Source organism: Rhinatrema bivittatum, chromosome 4 (genome assembly GCF_901001135.1).
Source record: "Rhinatrema bivittatum chromosome 4, aRhiBiv1.1, whole genome shotgun sequence".
NCBI classification, from domain to species: domain Eukaryota; kingdom Metazoa; phylum Chordata; class Amphibia; order Gymnophiona; family Rhinatrematidae; genus Rhinatrema; species Rhinatrema bivittatum.
Genome location: NC_042618.1, coordinates 286326604 through 286348711, shown reverse-complemented (window position 1 = coordinate 286348711; position 22108 = coordinate 286326604). Strand labels below are relative to the sequence as shown.

Genomic DNA, 22108 nt, shown 5'->3' with positions numbered 1-22108 from the left:
AGGCCTGCCCTGCAATCAGGCGAAGAAATGAGTGTTGGAATCCCGACCACAAAAAATACACTTGAAGGCCACTCAACTTAACAGAGCACACAAGAGCATTGCCCTCCCCACTCTACTGTATCCCCTTTACCCATTCTCAAGTTCCCCATAATACCCCAAGGGGTATTTGAGATCACCACCTGACATGCTGGGTACTGATCCAATCCCCAGCCCCATCATTGCAGCATATATCTAGCACTGCCTCCAACGTGAGGGCAGATGATTGTACCACCCATTTTACCCCTCTAAAAGGGGAGATTGAAAACAACAAACAGTGCTCACTGTACAAAATTGGGACAGCGAGAACAAAAAGCTGAAAAAAGACTCTGTAAGCGAGACACAGGGAGCATTATCCATCCCAATAACTATAAGAATGAAAAACCTAGGGTATCAAACTAAACAGTCCAAAATCCCAGCAGGAAAATACCAGGAATCGGTGGTACCTGGAACATTTAAGGCCCGCACTGTACTGAAGTTCTCCGCTGGGTGATGGGAAGGCGGCTATAGCCCGCTGTCAGGCCTTCTGTTCAACTTTGGATTAGGCTCCCATGCATCAAACTGCATCAAGGAAAAGCACCCACTCAGACAAACACAGAGGTTGGGATAGAAAAAAAAACCTCCCATTCCTCTATGGAGATTTTCTCAATGTCTCAGCTGCGCAGGAGGAGTTGTTTTCCTGTTCTGACACAAAGCGCTGCAAACTTTCAAGGCTAGTGAACCAGCGCACGCCCCCGGGGATCTGTACCCTCGCCTTAGCCCGCATCCCTAAATTAAAAGGTTTGCCACAGAAGGGTGTGAGGGCACGCCGCTGGGCCACCAGCACGGCGGAAAAATCGTTGAAAACAAGTATTTTCTTGTTGTTGTGAACCAAAGACTTCCCAGAGCAGACAGCTCGAAGAATTTCTGCTTTATGGGAGAAGTTGAGAATTTTTGCTATTACCACTCTAGGTTTGTCAGCCTGTGCTCTGCTGGGCCCCAGCTGGTGCACCCTCTCCACATGGAGAGCGCCATGTTTCAAGGAAAGACTTAGCTCTCTGGTCAGCCAGTTCTCCAGGAATTTGGCGAGGTCCCGCTCAACCAAGCCTTCTGGCAAGCCAATAAAACATAGGTTTGACAGGCGTTAGCAATTTTCAATATCATCGAGCCACTGCTCTTGCTTCTGCAGTGATGCTTTCAGCTGGTCTATTTCGGCTCGGGCCACGACGAGGCCATCTTGGGCGTCCGACACCCGCTGCTCCATATCTCCGAAGTGCTTTTCGTACCCGGCTAAAGTCCCTGCAAGCTTGAGTAGCTGTGTTGAAATCTTCTGCAGCTCGGGGGTAAGCGCATCCACTATGGCTTTTTAAATTTCACGCGTCACCAGCACCGATGCTGCTTCCAGGAGGCCGCCATCTTCTTCCAGCGCAGGCTCTACAAGACGGTCCCTGTTGCGTTCTCTGTCTTTTTTAGCTTGCCACGCTGCCATGCGAGCCCCAAAAGTAGACAGTGTGATGTACTCACTTTCACGGAGGAGCCCAATACCGGCAAAAGAAGTGGATGACCAACTTAGATGGGGCTGGCTGCATTGAGCAGGATCCAAGATGGGAAACTACATCTGTTCCCCTCAGTGCATCACGTGATCTCCTCTGTTGCCATCATATTACATTTAAAGGGCCCGGAATCCCTCCCCCAAAAAAGTGCCATGGCTGAAAGAAAAGGTTGAGCGGGGGTCAAGGCTGACCCACAGGTCAACCCAGGGCCGCCATTCAAGGTGGCCCCGACTACTCCATATAAAAAACATGTATAAAATTCACGTGTGGTGACAGCCCCCCCCCCAATCCCCCCACAGTTTAATTCTAAAGTCTTTGGGGGTTCAGGGGTACCCACCCCAATAGACAAGTAAAGTCAGTGTATTGTGTCCCTCCCTCTCCCCCCAAAGGTGTAAAGTTAAATTGGTGGTTTAGGGCCACCTCCCACATACCCACAGGCACCCCTCCAGCCCCCCTCCTGCATTCCCGAAACCTTTGAAAATAGTTGAAGTTCCCTCGTTGTGGCTGGGGTGCCTCCTAGCACCCTGCTCATTCAACACCAATTTTCAATATAGCGCCGACCTGATCTTCCCACATCACGTGACATCATACCTGTGAGGGGGTGGGGATAATGGGGGTAGAACGCTACACACCAATGACTTTGTGTCTTACTCCAAGATTCTTTTCCTGTGTGGATACTTTTTAATGAAGAACCCAACATTGTGCACCTATATATGGTATTACTTTTCCAGATGTGCTTCTATTTGCACTTGTCCATATTAAATTTCATCTGCCATTTAGATGGCCAGTTCTCCCAGTCTTGCAAGGCCCTTCTATAGTTCCTCACAGTCTGCTTGCATTTTAATTATTTTTGTGTTTGAAATGTTATCACTTCACTCATTGCTCCTTTTTCCAGATTTTTTTTTTAAACTAATGTTTAGCATGCGCAATTCCAAGTACTTGGCAGGTAACAAAACCATACAAATTCATCACATGAATTAAAAACAAATATAAAACAGATATGAAAAACTAAAATTACATAATCAAACTAAAAATGATAAATATAACTGAAAAGAAATCAGAAAAAACATTAACATCACTGAGAACAGACTTCTTGAAAATAATCATCATGTGCTCTAGCCTACGTTGAGATCAAATGCTTGAATAAAATAAAAAGCTTTTACTTGCTTTCTGAATGTGGGATAACATTCAGTTGTTTAATAAGTTAAACTATTATACTGATCTACTATTTATCTTTCTCCATTGGAAAAACTATTTAGTCCTGTTCTTTGTTTCTTATTTTTTAACTAGTTACCATTCCATAGTGCGTCCACCTCCTATCCCATGACTTTTTAATTTTCCAGGGAGTCTCTTATAAGAAACTTTGTCAAATGCCTTCTGAAAATCCAGATAAAATATGGGGTAGATTTTCAGTCATACGCGCAGATGTACATGTGCGTGCACTACCCGGCTCGCACACATATATGCCCAATTTTATAACATGCGCATGCATGTTATAAAATCGGGGGTCAGCGCACCCAAGGGGTGCACAGTGGTGCACCTTGCACGCGCCGACGCCTGCGGCCTTCCCCCATTCCCTTCCCCCTATTCTAACCTTCCCACCCCCTCCCCCTGACTTATATCTTACCTTTTGCGCCTGCCTCTGGGCAGGCGCGAGTTGCGTGCGCCAGCAGCCTGCTGGCATGAGATCCTCCGACACAGCGGCAAATGGCCGCTGTGCCGGAGGCCTCTGGTACCACCCCCGCACCACCTCCAGATCGCCCCTTTTGTAAAGCCCCGGGACTAACTGGGAGAGGCAAGATTCACTTTCCATTTACCTCCCGTTCCCCCACCCCCCCTTCTCCTTGCTTCACCAAAAACGACAAACATCTTTTATTTGGTCAAATAAAGGCCGCAGTTTATTTACACCATACCCGAGCCCCAAAACTTTACAACAAAGCTCAAACATGCCCCCTCCCCCCCCCTTGTAACATCATTCTTAACCTGCCCCCCACCTCGTCCGAGTGGTAGAGCTCCGCCGGTATTCTCCAGACCTCTTACCCCACCTCGTCCGAGCGTGATAAGTGATATCGCCTCTGAGCATCGGCCCCTTTATTGCTCATTGGCTATCTCATGCAGCAGCCCCCCGTGCTACACAAGATCCCCCCCCCCCCCCCCCCCCCCCCCCCCCCCCTTTGCATACCTTTTAACAATACAATAAATCAACATTTGGGCTCGGGTTTACCGCCATAGAACAATGACAACGCCACATTGTCACTGTTTCCCCCCCCCCCCCCCCATTGCGGCCTCTATTTCTGGTAATAACATGCTCTAATCCCTCCTGCCATGCATTATTGAATAGATCAATTCCAACATCGGACAAATGGACACCATCAGACCTAAATAAACCTGGAATCACCTCCCAAGCCCACTCATGCTGCACCCAAAACCCACCCTGTCTCTCCAACCACTTCCCTATTTGTTTATTCAGCTTTCTAACTCCTTTGTACCAGAATGGTGACTCCAAAAATTTAAACCTCACAATTATGTCGGACCACCCCAACATACTGTTAGGCATCCCATTCAAAAGTGTACCAAAATCTTTCCTGATTTTAAACACCATTTCCTTGCACGACCACTCACCAATATTGTTTTTCCCCCAAATGAATTAACAAAATTTGTGGCATTTGATGTTCAATAATACAGTTGTGCAAAAAGGATAACAATCCATCCCACTTCATCCCCCGACGACTCAACCATTTGATGTTCCAATTCAGCGCTTCCAACTCGAGATGTGTTCCATACAGCTTCTGTTCTGCTCTCTGCTGCGCCCAATGCACAAAAGAATGGCCCACAACCCAGGCACATTCTTGCACCCCCCGACGTACACTCCATTCTGCAAGAAAGACATAACTGTCAATACCTCTCTCTGATGCTTCCCTTCCCCACCCTTGTATGTTTTCCTTTTTTTTTTTTTTTTTTTTACAAGCCCTGTCTCACATATGGTAAAAAGGCTTTCGACTTCTACCGCCCTATGGATTGTATTGCCCCGCTAGGGCAACCACTTTCCGCTGCTGATGTCGCCGCTCCGATCCTAAACGAATGTGAGGTATAACACTGCAAATTCCATCCCAAGATCCCCAAGACTCTTTTCAACACCTGCACAAACTGATAAACCGTCAACGGCGATCCATCCTGATGCACTAAAAATGAACCCCCTACTCTAGGTCTCACCTCCGCAAAATTCTGAGTATTGCGTACTGGACACACCAACCTATCTACCGCTGGCACCAGAGTTACAAATTGCCCCTTTCCCTGTTGATCTACCTTGGAATGATGAATACAAATTGTCACCGCCCTACTGCAAACCCACACATTTTTTAACATTATTCCTGTCCCCGCTGTGTTTACTTTTGAAGTTGCAACTAACTCCTTCACTCTCATTGCACCAAAAAATGCCAGCACAAATGCTGTCCGGAACAGCAACACCTCATACCCTGACCAGCATACCTCCCATAAACGCTCCACTATTACTAAGAGGTCCTCATACCGAATGGGAAGCCTGTGTGCATCCTTTCTCCCTGTTCCAGCCTCCCAAGACCCTTTTTACCAAAAAACTCGTAACCGGATTTCCCTATCCCTTCAACTTTTGGAAAAGGAAAATCCCGCAAGGTGCAAATGCACCGATGTCAAAGAATATCCCCCATTCCTTGCCCACAATATGAAGTTTACCAGATATTCATCCTTCACTGGACCTCCCTTCCAGCCCCTTGTACCCATATACTGTGTTACCACCCTATAACCCCTCAAATAGGAATCCCATGTTGCCGGAGCCACCGACTTCCTGATCAACGTCCATGCTTCAACCGACCCAGTTGCCAAAGATGTTCCGGAAACGGATCGCCCGTCATATTTGCTCCCAGCGCTAGTTCTCTGAATTCCTGCCACTTAAAACGAGAGAGTGCATCCGCTATTAAATTTTGTTCTCCTGGCACATGTCTCGCTCTAATATTGACATTACATTTTAGACACAGGAAGACTAACTCCCTTAACAACTCTGACACTCTAGGACATTTCGCTGACTGCCTGTTAATAACTTGAACTATTCCCAAATTATCACACCAAAACAAAACTCTCCTATTTGCCAACTGCCTTCCCCATATATTCAACGCTACCACTATCGGGAATAGCTCCAAGAAATTAATATTCTTGAGCAACCCTTCCTCCTTCCATTCTTTCGGCCACCGTTCAGCACACCAATTTCCTTGAACGTAAGCTCCAAACCCGTACCCACCCGCTGCATCAGTGAAAAACTCTATATCACAATTTGATACTTCCGTGCACTGCATAATGCATACCCCGTTAAAAGATTCCAAGAAAACCTCCCACATGCCCAACTCATCTTTTACCCTACGGGTCACTCTGATATAGTGATGACTGGCCTGCACCCCTACCATGGTGCTCGATAACCTCCTAATAAACACCCTTCCCATAGGAATTACCCTGCACGCAAAATTCAATGCACCAATCAAAGACTGCATTTGCCTTAACGTGACCTTAGAAGCCCTGCCTATACTCTGTACCAACCCTTTTAATCTCAGCACTTTCTCCACCGGTAATCGTGACTCCAAGGCTACCGAATCGAGCTTGATCCCCAAAAATATGAGCCTAGATACCGGGCCCTCCGTTTTGTTGGTCGCTACCGGTACACCCAATGCTGATGCTACCTGCAAAAACCCTTCCAACTGCCTTTGACATAAATTTGACTTAGCTGGACCCACGAACAAAAAATCATCAAGGTAATGCATAATACCCGCGCATCCCCAACTTTGCTCTACCACCCACTGCAAAAATGTGCTAAAATCTTCGAAGAAAGCACACGATACCGCGCAACCCATCGGTAAACACCTATCTATATAATACTGACCCTCAAAACAGAATCCCAGCAAAGAAAAGAAACTCGGATGAATAGGCATTAACCTGAAGGCAGATTCAATGTCTGCTTTTGCCAATAATGCCCCTTTTCCTGCTTGTTTAACTAAACTGCCTCATCAAAGGAAGCATAACGCACGGAACAAAACTCTCTAGGTATATAATCATTCACTGACTTACCCTTAGGGTATGATAAGTTTAAAATCATGCGAAACTTACCCTGCTCCTTTTTTGGAATCACTGCCACTGGAGACAAATGCATATTTACATATGGCTGCAATCCAAACGGCCCTGCTACCCTTCTTAACTTAACTTCTGCCCTTATTTACTCCCTAGCCACAGCTGCATGTGTGCTTGCCGACCTTGAATTCTTACCCCCTGTCCCTTTACCCGGTCCCACATAAGGAATAACAAAACCTTCACTGAACCCTTCGTATAAAAAACTAGCAACCTTCCTATTAGGATTTTGACCTAACCAGTAACCCATTGCATGTAATGAAACCGGGGAATCGGCTTTGCAACTCAAATCATTACACTTTGCTTCCCCCACCCTGTGCTCCGCTAACTCCCTTTGCGCATTTGATAGCTGAATGAGCTCCTCCGCATGTGGAACATGCATGTCGGAACTTGCAGTCAGGGTTATTCCCTGACTGCAAGTCAGGGAATAACCATTACACTCCATGTAATGGAGTGTAATGGTTATTACACTCCATAACAAATGGTAGCTTTGTTAAACCGCCAACAAACATCATTCCCTCCTGCTGTCGCCTTTTTCCCGGAACTGGCTTTACTACCCTGTCCTCCGGCACGAAAGGAACTCACCCTCCAGCCGTTCCCTCCTGACCCTGCCCCGCCTACAAAACTACCGCTCCCTTGTCCCACCACCTTTAAACCCCTCGACCCTTTATACGTCATTTGGGTTAGCCACAAGTTAATATCCTGTGAACCCCAAGACATGCCTCTACTACCCTCCATCTTGTCCTGGAAATTTTCATCGTAGTTGAGCCATGCCCAACCCTCATAATCCTGGAACGCTCCCAGTAGGCTGTCCGCATAAGACAGCAATGCTCCGTATTGCAATGAATCATAATGCCCAACCACACTAGCCAGGCGTAAAAAACCCTCACCCAATTCACTATGTTCTTCCCTACTTTCGGACCACCTGCCTTCTTATTCTTCTTCTTATCTTTCTTCTTACTCTTCTTAGCTCCTCTCCTCCCTTCCAATAGCCTAAAAATATTCACATACTTTCTCTTACGTATGCGCCTATGGAGTTTTCTCGGTACTCCTTCCCATAATTCCGCTAAAGTTGCATTTGCCGAGTGACCAACCCCATGCTGAGGCCCTTCCCCTAACACTTCCTTGTACTTGGGACCCGTATCGGAGGAATCCTCCGATGAATCTGATGAACTGGACGACGAACTAGATGATGATCCCTCCCTTTTTCTTTTCGCCTTCCCTTTCTTACGCTTCCCCTCCTTTTCTTTCTCACCTGGGCCTGCTGTCACATCCCTCTCTCGACTGATTTCATCGTGCCATCCTCCCTTCCTGGAACTGCTGCAATCACGACCTGTTTCCTCACGCATGAACTCCCTCTCTCTCCAGGCTTCTTGCCTTGAAGTCCCTGGCCTGGCCTCCTCCTCCGGCTCTGAAAAAAATGATAACCCCCCTACCCTTCTGTCCCTCTGGGCCCCTTCAATAGAACATTTATTAAACCCTCTGATCTTCTGCACTCCTAAACTCCTTTCCTGTAAACCCCCCTTCTTCACTAAACTCGCTGCGAGCCCGGCTGGACCTGCGCTGGGCACCATCCCACTAATCATAAACTCCCTATCCTTCCATTCCGGCCATCCACCAAAACTCTCCGTGGCACCCAAGATGATATTGTCCCTCTTACCTATATGTTGCAAACAGTTCCCCCCATCCCTTCCCCTAACTCAGACCCAAGCGTATCCTGTCTCCCCCTGAAAAGCCCTCCCTGGCGCCTCTGACTCATAATTAATGCGCTATTTCTTGGCAATAGCTTGCCTCCCTCCCACCCGTGGTGAACAGGAGAGAGTGTCCTAGCTACTAAACCTGCAGCCCGTGCACGAAGAATTCCCCTTCCTTTGCCTGTTACTTCCCTAGTACTACCCTTCCTACCCAGACTACCTTGAGAAACAACCTGCCCCTGATTCTCCTTTCCTACCTCACCCATCAACCGAACAGCACACCTCCCCGCTGACCCAGCCTGCTTCCTTGCCTTTCCTCTGGAACTAGCGCCTCGCTGCCCCGGTTTTTTGTACCCCCTCTCCTTGTAAGCCGCTGCTCGACTGGCTGGGAGGCTCGCTGCCCCCCCCCCCCCCCCCCCGACCTCATGCACTTACAAATCGCTCGTCGCGGGGGGGGGGGGGCCCGTCCGACAGGAAACTAAATTCCATGGCAGATGCATTTAGGGAAATACCATCCGCCGCTTCAGAGGGGGGTGCCCAGCCCGGCTCCTCTAAGTCAGTAGAGATAATCTCTACGTCGGCAGACTCGGGGCCACTGTTTCCCGAATCTGCCGCCATAATTGCCTGCGGCTCTAATACCTTGGGTGGGGGTAACGGGACACGCTGGGACACCGGGTTAGCAGTATCGCTGAGGCAGGCCGAAAGAACAGCCCGCGGCCCCGCTCCGGCACGCAAGCTGGCCGGGAGCAGCCTCGGCAGCAAGCAAGGCATGCAATGCGGTGGGTGGGCCTACCTCCTCTCTGTTCAACTCCTGCCCTCGCAGCGGGTCACCACCAAGCTCCTTCGCTCTCCTAGACATGACAGGAGAACGCCGAGGTAAACCTACCTAACGCTAGTCCTAACAATTCCAACCAGGTGGTCAGAGTATCCTGCCTGATTGAATCTATTAGTTCACTTACTATTATTTTTTCTGAAATAACTTAACTAAATATCTATCTTTACCCTAATCGAATCTCCACAGCAAAGCTTCTTGCCTGCTGCCTCGGCCGTTTCCCCACCAACTGAGGCACAGCAACGGTTGCTCCCTATGACTCCCCTTAATCACCCAATCCCTGATCCACGTTTGAAATTCCTTTTCCCATTGGCTCCCTACCTCGCTCCCCTCCCCCCCCCCCTCTAACTCCTGCCCCTTTGTTTTTCTTCCTCACTGAGGCCTCGCTCTCTTGCCACCCGTTATTTTCGCAAGGTGACACAAGCTCACCCTGCTTTAACTTAGATGTGTCTCAGGATTTTACGCGCGTCACCGGGCCTTTATAAAATAAGCCTGGCGTGCGTAGGACTTTTAAAATCAGGCCCTGTATCAATTAGCTCACCTTTATCGAGATGATTATTCTCACCTTCAAAGAATTCTAATCATACCTATAAGGGAGCCCGGACCGACGTGCCGCAAATGCGCAGTAGAGAGCAGCTCTACCGCGCATGCGAGCACGTCGGCCAGAGCAGAGCGTGCCCCCCCCCCCCAAAAAAAAAAAATGGTGCCTGCTCCTTAGGAGCAAGAGCGGCAGCGGCGGCAGGAGCAGGAGCGGCGGCCGGGAGGAGCGGGAGCGGCGGCGGCGGCAGCAGGAGCAGGATCGGTAGTCGGGAGGAGCGGCGGCGGCGCGCGAGGGAGGGAGGGAGGAGCAGTAGCGGCGGTGCGCGCGCGAGGGAGGGACAGTTGTGGATCAGCTGAAAGGGGAGGGAGGAGAGAGTGAGGAGAGGGAGAATAGAGGGGGGAAGGGAGTGAAGAGGAGAATAGAGGGGGAGAGGTGGAGGGGAGGAGAGAGGGAGGAGAGGGAGAATAGAGGGGGGAGGTGGAGGGAGGCGAGGGGGGGAGAGGATAGAGGGGGAGGAGGGAGGAGATTGGAGACGAATAGAGGGGGAAGGGGTGAGGACGAGGGCGAATAGTAGGGGGGAGGTGCGAGTGAGGTGAGGGAGGAGAGGGAGAATTAGAGGGGGAGGTGATGAGGGAGGAGAGAGGGTGGGGGGAGGAAGTATGAAGGAAATAGACCGAAAATTTTTTTTTAAATGTAGCCCGTTGTTACGGGCTTAACGGCTAGTAAATTTATAAAGTATGAACCTTCCTTTTTTTTATATCCCATACTGGCTCTTTCCCATTAAGCGGTGTTTATCCATATGACCATTAATTTCATTCTTAACAGTAGTTTCTACCATTTTACCTGGCACTGATGTCAGCTCACCAGTGCTGTAGTTTACTACTTCGGTCACTCCTGGTGCTCTTTTTGAAAACTGATGTAATATTTGCTACCTTCCAGTCATTAGGTATAGAGGTAGTTATGAATGATAGCTTAGAACCTTTTTTTTTAAATACTAAAACATCTAAGGAGCCACATTTGCATATAATGATTTATATAGCATGTATCTTTTTACAATTTTTTCATGTCAGGATGCTCTATGTACTGCACAGCAGATAAACAAAATTAGTATACCACATACCACACATGAAACATTGAATAATGATGAACTTCTGAACATAAAAGTATGCACTTTTAATATTTTTCAATCGTAAATGATTTTGCAAAAAAATGTGATACACAGATGGAATAATCAGACTAGTTTGAATATAATCTAGCCTTCTATCTCTACAGTCAATCCTTTTCAGATCTAGACATTACTCTCCTGTTTTTAGTGTTGAATGGGGGGAAAGGTTTATTAAAAATCAGAAATGTTAACTCTTGGTCACCCCAAGTAAACATCAGAATTAGGTCACAGTTAACGCATATCTACTAAGATTTTTATTTTCAAATGATTCACAAAATATATGAACCAAGTTGGAATTCAAGTTAGATTGCATCTCTCTCACTCATTCTTTATTCTCAATTACATTATGTACAGCTCTGGACTATCCCAGTGGTTCACAACTAGTTCTGTGTGCTGCCATCAAGGAGGCCTATGTTCAAACACCAGACCCAGCTCCTACTCCAAGGCAAGAGACACTGTAAAGGCAGAGTTCACAGTCCCTGGGAGGGAGGGCTTTCCAGCCATCTTACAACTGTGATACTTACTAGCTAGTAGAGCACACTTGTGTTGGGATTTATAAGGAACTGCAGTCCAATACTCTTGGCTGGAATCCTGTAGCTGCAATGAACAGGCTGGACAGGAAGAGGCGTAAAATATAGAAATATCCCCTTCCCTTTTCTTGAAAGCTGTGAATTAAGGTTTGTGGTTCCTTAGCCCAGTTAGGGCAGGTTCTGATTGCTCTGGGATCCTAAAGGAGCAGGAGAAAGTTTCCAGATCTCACAACCCTGCTCCACCCTCCCTTCCATACCTCAAAAAAGAAACAAATAGAAACACATGAAAGTTTCGTCTTTTGAAGCTTTGAATTAATCACTCAAACTATAAATCGCTTTAACTATAAATTGTATTTATTTTTAGGAGAAGAATCTGGACTGGTTTCCTCGAATGCGGGCTATGTCCCTTGTCAGCAGTGAAGGGGAAAATGAGCAAAACGAAATCAGAAACCTACAGGAAAAGTTGGAGTCAACAATGAGCCTTGTAAAGCAACTGTCAAGTCAGCTAGCTGAACTCAAAGAACAGGCAAGTGCACAAACACTGTGTCATGGCTATGCATTATAAGATTGATTTTCAAAAGGATTTAAGCACATAAAACCTGGTTTACACATGTAAATCACCTTTTGAAAATCAGCTGAGAGCCAGTGAATGTAAAAGTATGTTCATAACTTGATTTTGCACATACTTTTTCCCACACTGCAAGTAGACATTCCAGGGTGGGGAAAAGATTTATGCATATATTTTTCCTTTTTTTTTTTCTGTTCAAGGTTGTCCCACAGACCACTTCACTCCTTATTGTGGTTTTACAAGTGATTGTAGTGGATTCAAGTTTTTTGTTTTTTCTTTGCTATGCTTATATTTCCTTCTGTAATTGGTATAAGTTACACTGCAATGGCTATTATTAATGTGAAGCTTATGTTGCTTGTATATATTATTTGAAATGTAATAAATAAAGAGTTAAAACATAAGGGAGCATAATTCTAGAACACTGCGCATAGTGGTAAAATTTGTGCATACCGGGGCGGATTTTAAGAGCCCTGCTCGCCGGTGCGCCTATTTTACATAGGCCTACCGGCGCGCGCAGAGCCCCGGGACTCGCGTAAGTCCCGGGGTTTTCCGAGGGGGGCGTGTCGGGGGCGGGCCCGATCCGCGCAGCGTTTTCGGGGCGGGACGTAGCGTTTCGGGGGTGGGCCCGGGGGCGTGGTTATGGCCCGGGGCGGTCCAGGGGCATGGCCGCGCCTTCCGGACCCGCCCCCAGGTCGCGTCCCGGCGCGCGGGGATATACGTCTCCCTCCGGGAGGCGTAAATCCCCCGACAAAGGTAAGGGGGGGTTTAGACAGGGCCGGGGGGGTGGGTTAGGGAGGGGAAGGGAGGGGAGGGAAGGGCAAAAGAAAGTTCCCCTCCGAGGCCGCTCCGATTTCGGAGCGGCCTCGGAGGGAACGGAGGTAGGCTGCGCGGCTCGGCGCGCGCCAGCTATACGGAATCGGTAGCCTTGCACGCGCCGATCCAGGATTTTAGTGGATATGCGCGTATCTACTAAAATCCAGCGTACTTTTGTTTGCGCCTGATGCGCCAACAAAAGTACGCCAAATCGCGCTTTTTGAAAATCTACCCCACCCTGTTTAAGTGCTGATTTTACCACTAATTTGGAAAGCTATCACAAATCTGCTTCACTTTTTTGAAGGAGTTAATAAACATGTGGATAAAGGTGAACCGGTAGATATAGTATACTTGGATTTTCAGAAGGCGTTTGACAAAGTTCCTCATGAGAGGCTTCTAGGAAAAGTAAAAAGTCATGGGATAGGTGGCGATGTCCTTTCGTGGATTGCAAACTGGCTAAAAGACAGGAAACAGAGAGTAGGATTAAATGGGCAATTTTCTCAGTGGAAGGGAGTGGACAGTGGAGTGCCTCAGGGATCTGTATTGGGACCCTTACTGTTCAATATATTTATAAATGATCTGGAAAGAAATACGACGAGTGAGATAATCAAATTTGCAGATGACACAAAATTATTCAGAGTAGTTAAATCACAAGCAGATTGTGATAAATTGCAGGAAGACCTTGTGAGACTGGAAAATTGGGCATCCAAATGGCAGATGAAATTTAATGTGGATAAGTGCAAGGTGATGCATATAGGGAAAAATAACCCATGCTATAATTACACGATGTTGGGTTCCATATTAGGTGCTACAACCCAAGAAAGAGATCTAGGTGTCATAGTGGATAACACATTGAAATCGTCGGTTCAGTGTGCTGCGGCAGTCAAAAAAGCAAACAGAATGTTGGGAATTATTAGAAAAGGAATGATGAATAAAACGGAAAATGTCATAATGCCTCTGTATCGCTCCATGGTGAGACCGCACCTTGAATACTGTGTACAATTCTGGTCGCCGCATCTCAAAAAAGATATAATTGCGATGGAGAAAGTACAGAGAAGGGCTATCAAAATGATAAGGGGAATGGAACAACTCCCCTATGAGGAAAGACTAAAGAGGTTAGGACTTTTCAGCTTGGAGAAGAGACGACTGAGGGGGGGGATATGATAGAGGTGTTTAAAATCATGAGAGGTCTAGAACGGGTAGATGTGAATCGGTTATTTACTCTTTCGGATAGTAGAAAGACTAGGGGACACTCCATGAAGTTAGCATGGGGCACATTTAAAACTAATCGGAGAAAGTTCTTTTTTACTCAACGCACAATTAAACTCTGGAATTTGTTGCCAGAGAATGTGGTTCGTGCAGTTAGTATAGCTGTGTTTAAAAAAGGATTGGATAAGTTCTTGGAGGAGAAGTCCATTACCTGCTATTAAGTTCACTTAGAGAATAGCCACTGCCATTAGCAATGGTTACATGGAATAGACTTAGTTTTTGGGTACTTGCCAGGTTCTTATGGCCTGGATTGGCCACTGTTGTAAACAGGATGCTGGGCTTGATGGACCCTTGGTCTGACCCAGTATGGCATTTTCTTATGTTCTTATGTTCTTATGTTCTATTTTATCTGCATTAAAAATTGATTTGAAAATGCTGGGGTGAAGTCCTCTAATGCATGCACAAGTTACATGTAGCAAGTTATACCTGCTGCTAGCAGTACGTAACTTCTACTTGTAAATTTATGCACAAACTTTTGAAAAGACAAATCTGTACATAAGTCCTACCCTTGTGCCACCTCAGACCCTTAGAATGTCTACCAAGACTGTATAAAATTACACATGTAATCAAGTTGCATGTGTATTTGTACATGCATACCCACTGGGGATACACATTGGAGTCAAAATCTCATGATTTCTGTGGTGTAAGATGCTGACTCCAGTGTGCAGCACTGCTGATGAGTGCATTTTAAGCTGCAGCAGGCTCTAACTTATTTTAATGACATACTCTAATACAATAAAATCTTGGGATATCCGCTTTCATGTCTAGTGTTTTCACCTAAAGATTGTCTTCAGAATATAGCAAAGTCCCCACAAGTGTTTCTCATGCCTTCTGAAGAGAATACAGGACAGAAAACTGGATTCATAATCAACAATTGTTCTGGGATATTCTTTGGGATCACCTCCAGTTTTATCTTCTCAAGATTTCTATGAACACTGAGCTAAGTCAACATTACCATTTTTAATTTCCTCTAAAGCAGGCATTTGATACTGAAATATGGCCAAGCTGGGACTTCAGATTTACCTTTGAACCAATTCTTTATATTTTATTTTGTGACTTTTTGACATTTGTCTATTTGAGTTTAGCTTTATTTAATACATGATTTATTTATTTTATGTCTTCTATAAGTATTCAATAATTTTTGGAACATGTGCTAACACTGCTATTCATATAGATGGTAATTGTAAACAAGTGCATGTGTGCACATATGCGTGTATATGAGGGCATGCAGCCACATATGCATGAATCTTATATTATGCTCGCAAGTACACACGTGTTGTATAAAATATGCCTAGTGCACATATGTGTGCTCTTACTTTTAAGCATTTATGGGTAGATTTTAAAAGACGCGTGGACTGGGAGGGAACTTCCCTAACCCCCTACCTACTTTGCCTCCCTTTTCCCCTCTCCTCACCTCCCGACCCCTAAAACACCTCTTCCTACCTTTTTTTCTTTTGTTTTGGAACTTACTTCATCTGAAGAAATGAAGTAAGATCCATGCGCCAGCCAGCTGCCAGCACACACTTCCCCAAGACAGCACCTAATGGTGCTGTCCTGGCCGGCCCCTGCTCCCAACCCCCAGCCCGCCCCTTTCACAAAGCCTGGTACTTCTGTGCTTACCTGGAGATATGCACGTGGCCATACCATTTTCAGACTGCGCTCGGCACGCACTCTGCCTAATCACACGCATATCTCACAGTTTTTGCTTGCACTGGGTTCTTAAATTTTACCCTTTACTCATGCAACTGCTATTTGCTTGGTTTCCTTGGAAATTGTCTGGTTTTTACATGTGCAAGTGAGTTCATTTTATTACATGTGCACACGAAAGAAATGACCAGTTTTATCTGTTACATCAATTTGAACAGTCTGTCTCTAGGTTCATCAAGACCCCCCCTGGTTCTTTAGCCTGCCCTCCCCCCAGTTTACCCAGACCCCTCATGCAGTACATAATTTGTCTTTAGTTTTATGTGTACTTACACCTGATAAAAAGCAGAAGTAAATATGCCCAAATAGAGGATGTGATGTCACCAACTGAAATGGCAGCATAAGACCAGAGCTCTGATTCCTGTTCAATTTCATCCTGCTGAAATCATCCACATTCTCTTCTATTTTGGCCATCCAAGGGCAACAACAGCAACGAACAGTCTTACCTATAAAGATGTAATCAAGGAAGAAGGCCCAGGATTTAAGCAATTTTCCTATGTAAAAACCAGTGCGAAGTCAGAGGTGCTAGATGAAGGCAGCCATGCGCGTACCATCACCAGAGAAAGAGAGAGAGCCAGGGCCTGCATTTGTAACTACGGAGGGTAGTTCAGTCTCAGCTCGTGACAAATTTCGGAAATGGTTTTGCGATCTTCGGAAAGCAATGTCGGAGATCATCCATCAGGTGGATGATTGTGATGTGCTTTTGGAAGCCCAGGCAAAAAACCATTTAGAACTTCCAGGCTCATTGTACTAAAATTGGAAACTGAAAATTTGGAGATGGCTGAGAAAGTCAAAGATATAGAAAATAGAGCGTGGTGATGTAATTTTAGATTTTAAGGGATTCCAGAAACAGAAGACTATAATGATTGCACTGTGGTGATTCAGAGAACATGTAAGTTTTGGCTGAGACAAGATAGCCAAGAGGAGGCTCTAATGCCTCTCGCAACAATGGAAATAGAGCAAGCTCACAGATCTTTGGGTCCTAAAATAGCAAACAAGCCCAGAGATATAGTGGTTTGTTTTTATAGCTACTCCATAAAAGAGCAAGTTTTTGCAGTTGCTAGAAAGCAATTTACTTGGATTTCGAATCCCATAATATTTCAATATTTTTCTGACCTGTCACCAGTTACCATTCGAAAATGGATGGAATTTAGAGAAATAACATCTATGCTTTGCAAGAAAAGAATCAGGTACAGTTAGTTTTATCCCTTTGGGCTTGAGATGACAATCCATGGATTCACTTCAAGAATGAAGACACTGCAGGAGGCAGTGGCCATTTTGGGTGCAGACGGAATTTCTGTGACAAATGTATCCCAGCACTCTGCATCTTCATCGGCTTCTAAAGCTGAGTTTCCATGCTGCCAAAGAGCAGGATAAGGAGGCCGGATGCTGAGAAGAAACTCAGGGAATTCTAACTCTCCTAAAGACACTGCAGGCTGAAAGAGAGACATAGACTACAAAGAAATACTGATATCCTGGGATGCTGTGCAATATTTTTTTTTTCTTTTTCTTTTCCTTTGCTGGATAAGATGTGGAATACATTTTTAAATCAGTGTTTTTAGTTTGCATGGACTGTTCAGGGGATCATCAAGCTGCTATAAGGTTATGCTCATACCTCCAACTGCTAGGGCAGTTCTGCTATGGAGTAATAGCAGAGGGGTTTCATTGCGATGGGGTTGGGAGATGACAAATACAAAACAGGGATTTAATGCTCTTAGGATATTGACTAAATCGTTGGTTAGAGTAATTGATGTTTTTGGGAACAAGCTTTACAAGTGTATTGCTATCTTGCTCATCATACTGTTGTGGGAGGGGGTGGTATTGGTAACATTGGTAATGATGTGGATTGGGAATGATGGCTAAGTTTAGTCGATTAATGTTAAAGGTTTAAACAACCCGAAAAAGCGACAAATGCTTAGGGAGTAAATTAAAAATTCTCATGCATCAAGGATCATCACTCTCTGCATTGCTTTTCAATATCTATCTTTTACCACTGTGTCGCCTCTTAGCTGGCCTTAACCTAAGTTTCAAAATTTACGCAGATGATATCCAGTTCACTATTCCTTTCTCCGAATCTTGGTCAAAAACCTTTGCTTTACTTCAACTCTACCTAACAACAATAAAAACCTGGCTATCTCATAACAGACTAAAATTGAATGTTTCAAAAACAGAACTAATTTTCTTATCCACAGTACTGGACTTAATTCATCAACCACCACAAAATATCATATTTGAAGGACAAACTATACCTCTAAAACCATATGCAAAAGACATAGGTATGATGATTGATTCCAGATTAGCAATGACCAAAAACATATCAGCCATAGTAAAAAAAAAATCCTTTTTTAAACTACATATGTTAAAAAAAAACCTAAAACCCCTGTTATTTCCTTCAGATTTCCGCTCGGACACACAAGCTTTAATTTTAACAAACTTAGACTACTGTAATTCTTTATACTTAGGGCTACCCACATCTTCGATCCATCCCTTGCAACTTGTCCAAAACGCTACAGCTCGGATTCTGTTTAACTTACCTCATAGAGAACACATCACACCTGTTCTGCAGCAGCTTCATTGGTTACCGGTATCTTATCGCATCACCTACAAAATTCTGACAATCATCCATAACCTACTATACAACTCTAACTCTGTCTGGCATTGCTCCCTACTAAGAATATACAAACCTACTAGACAGCTTCATTCTATGGATAAATGTATACTAGAAGTACCATCTGTAAAAATTGCGTTTGGCATTGACTCGAAAGCGGGCCTTCTTCGTCACAGGTCCGATTCTGTGGAACTCCATTCCTGAAAAAATCCGCCTAATTGCAAATACCAAAGAATTTAAGAAATCTCTGAAAACCCTCCTCTACACTGCCGCTTACAGTATATATTAATCATTAAAATCTATCTCCAACAGGAAGTTGTTCACTATACTAGTCCCAAATAGCTATATACATATATGGTCGAATTACAATGTATTGCAAATGTGACGTATTTTATGATTACTTGGTTTGCCTTTTAACTATGAATGTTTTATTGTAAACCACTTAGACGGTCAGGCTACTGTCCTATTTGCGGTATATAAAAAACTTTAAAACTTTAAAATAAATAAAATAGATAAATCACATTAGTGATGCTGCGGCAGTCAAAAAAGCAAACAGAATGTTGGGAATTATTAGAAAGGGAATGGTGAATAAAACGGAAAATGTCATAATGCCTCTGTATCGCTCCATGGTGAGACCGCACCTTGAATATTGTGTACAATTCTGGTCGCCGCATCTCAAAAAAGATATAATTGCGATGGAGAAGGTACAGAGAAGGGTTACCAAAATGATAAGGGGAATGGAACAACTCCCCTATGAGGAAAGACTAAAGAGGTTAGGACTTTTCAGCTTGGAGAAGAGACGACTGAGGGGGGATATGATAGAGGTGTTTAAAATCATGAGAGGTCTAGAACGGGTAGATGTGAATCGGTTATTTACTCTTTCGGATAGTAGAAAGACTAGGGGGTACTCCATGAAGTTAGCATGGGGCACATTTAAAACTAATCGGAAAAAGTTCTTTTTCACTCAACGCACAATTAAACTCTGGAATTTGTTGCCAGAGGATGTGGTTAGTGCAGTTAGTATAGCTGTGTTTAAAAAAGGATTGGATAAGTTCTTGGAGGAGAAGTCCATTACCTGCTATTAAGTTCACTTAGAGAATAGCCACTGCCATTAGCAATGGTTACATGGAATAGACTTAGTTTTTGGTTACTTGCCAGGTTCTTATGGCCTGGATTGGCCACTGTTGTAAACAGGATGCTGGGCTTGCTGGACCCTTGGTCTGACCCAGTATGGCATTTTCTTATGTTCTTAAGAAACTCATTTAAAGTGTAGATACGAATATTTACTGAAATGGAAAAAAATGTCATATACATTTTTTGCCGCTGCCAATAAACGTGAAAAGTTACACAGGGGTTGGTGTATTATTTGATAACAATTTTATGTGGGATCCTAGAGGGAGGTTTTTACTAGTTCAGTTTGAAGTGCATACCACCGTGTACACTCTGGTCAATATTTATGCACCATGCTCCTATTATGTTGGGTGCGTAAATAGAGCAGGTGTTTTTGGGGTTTGTTTTGTTTTTGCGCTGATAGATGAGTTGCTTCTTGCTAAAGGAGAGGGTCAATATAGTAGTAGCAGGGGATTTTAATATGGCCTGTTCTCCCAAGCTCGATAACTCGGTTGGTATGGATTTCTGATTGTTTAAACATAGATCTGAATTCTCATCATTGATGGAAAAATGGAATCTCCTAAATATTTGGAGATCTTGTTTTCCCTCAGCCCGGAATTACACTTTCTATTAATACCGTTACAACTCTTAAGTTCATAGTGGAAAGGGCTTTGGTTAATTTAGTTGTGAATGGAGAGATAGGTTTGATCACATGGTTAGCCATGCTCCTATTATGTTGGATCTTCAATTGAAAGAAATAGACAAAGGATGTAGATTCTGTAAGCTCAATGATACTTTACTAACAGATGAAGGTTTTTGCCTCCAGTTGTCCAATGACATTAAGGAATATGTTGCGTTTAATTCTGTTGCTGATGTAAATCCTCCACTTCTATGGGTGGGCTTGAAAGCTGTTGTTAGGGGTCACTTAATTTCTAGAGCTGCCTATAAAAAAAAAAGGAGAAAATGATGGTAAGAGAAAAACTGTGATGTAAATTTACAGGGTTAGAATAATTACATAAATTGACATCCCCTGCTATATTTACTAAGTTAGTAAGGACTAGGGATGAGTTGCATGTATTTAAATATGATTAAACAGGAGCATTTTAAATGGTATAATAAATCTGGCAGATTGTTGGCCCGCAAGTTGAAAATGCAAATGCATCAAAACCAGATTACCAAGATTAAAATTGTGAGGGCTCTATGTCAATCTCTTCTGCTAACATTAGATAAGTTTTTCTCAATTTTATGGTGAGTTATATAGTAGAGGCATCCATTCAGAACTTAGAGATCAATACCTTCTTAGATTCCATTGCTGTCACCAGGATATCAGAAGTAGAGAAGGAATTTTTTTTAAAAGAAATTTCTATTTTTGAAATTCAGCAAGTTATTAAGGATCTTAAAGTAATAAAGCTCCTGGACTTGATGGCTTTTCTGCTAGGTTCTACAAACGATTTTCCAATGAAATACTGCATCCTTTATTAACCATGTCTAATTCTCTAAGAGATGGTACCCAATTGTTTCTGGAAGCCAGATTGGCAGGTATTTCTGTTCTTGTTAAGCTGGAGCAGGATTCTACCTTGTGGGTCTCTTACAGGCCTATCTCTTTAATTAATGTAGATCTGAAGATTCTAGGCAAAGTACTTGCCAACCACCTATGTAGAATGATGACAAAATTAATTCACTCTGCTCAGGCTGGTTTCATCCCGGGCAGGATGGCAGTGGACAACATAAGCAAAATTGTTAATCTAATTCAATGGCTGACCAGTTATAAGATACTGTGATAGGGTTTATATGCTGGCCCAGAGAGGAAGGTTACAACCTCAGGAACTAAAAAACCCCAGAACCAAAAACCCCAAGGAAGTTGTAAAAGGGGGAAGAAAAACCAGGAGCCAAAGAGCTAGGGAGTCATGCTGGTTCCTTCCCCCAGTAATAGAGAGACATGAGACACAGGTGTGGGAAGAAGAGGGTGGAGAACCGGGAACTACTAGGGGAGGAGCCTCCACCCTATAAAAACAAGCCTCAGCCAGAGTAGCCTCAGTCTCCTTCTGGGGACTGAAGAGGCTGGATCCCGGACTGTGATGTCTGTCTTGGAAAGGACTCTGTTTCCAGCAAGCTGCCTACGCCAGAGAAAGTGAGGGAAGAACTACAACCGTGGTGTCAAGAACCGTGAGCCTGGGAACACAGAGACTTCTATTTTGTTTTGGATTGGTTTCTTTTCTGCTGGTGAACTATTTCTGGAAAACTGCCATGTGGGTGGAGTTATCTCTGGGAGGAGTGGTAAATGCCCAGAGATATGTGGGAGGTGGCAGATAGGCCAACTGGGCCTAACTTGGATTTTTGTTTGACTGTTTTTGGACATTGTTTCATTGGGACTTGTTTTTTTTGTACAAAAAGAGGACTATGATGTAAAGGCTGGGACTTAGTCACAAAGCCAAGCTCAGCTGGGGAGTTTCCGCCTCCCAGACAGCCAGACATTGAGGGTCAGAGGTTCAAACCCCGCCCGAGGAACTGGAGGACGAATTTACAAGTGACTTCCCTTGGAAATTTTCAGTACACGG

The 22108-nt window shown here is 44.5% G+C and overlaps 1 protein-coding gene across 1 annotated transcript in view; it reads left to right on the top strand.

The window, feature by feature from the left end:
- ITPR2 (inositol 1,4,5-trisphosphate receptor type 2) overlaps positions 1-22108 on the top strand; it is a 1380003-nt gene that overhangs the window by 1342878 nt on the left and 15017 nt on the right. The window contains 1 exon segment of the mRNA XM_029597493.1: positions 11843-12004. Coding sequence (XP_029453353.1) covers positions 11843-12004 — 162 coding nt within the window.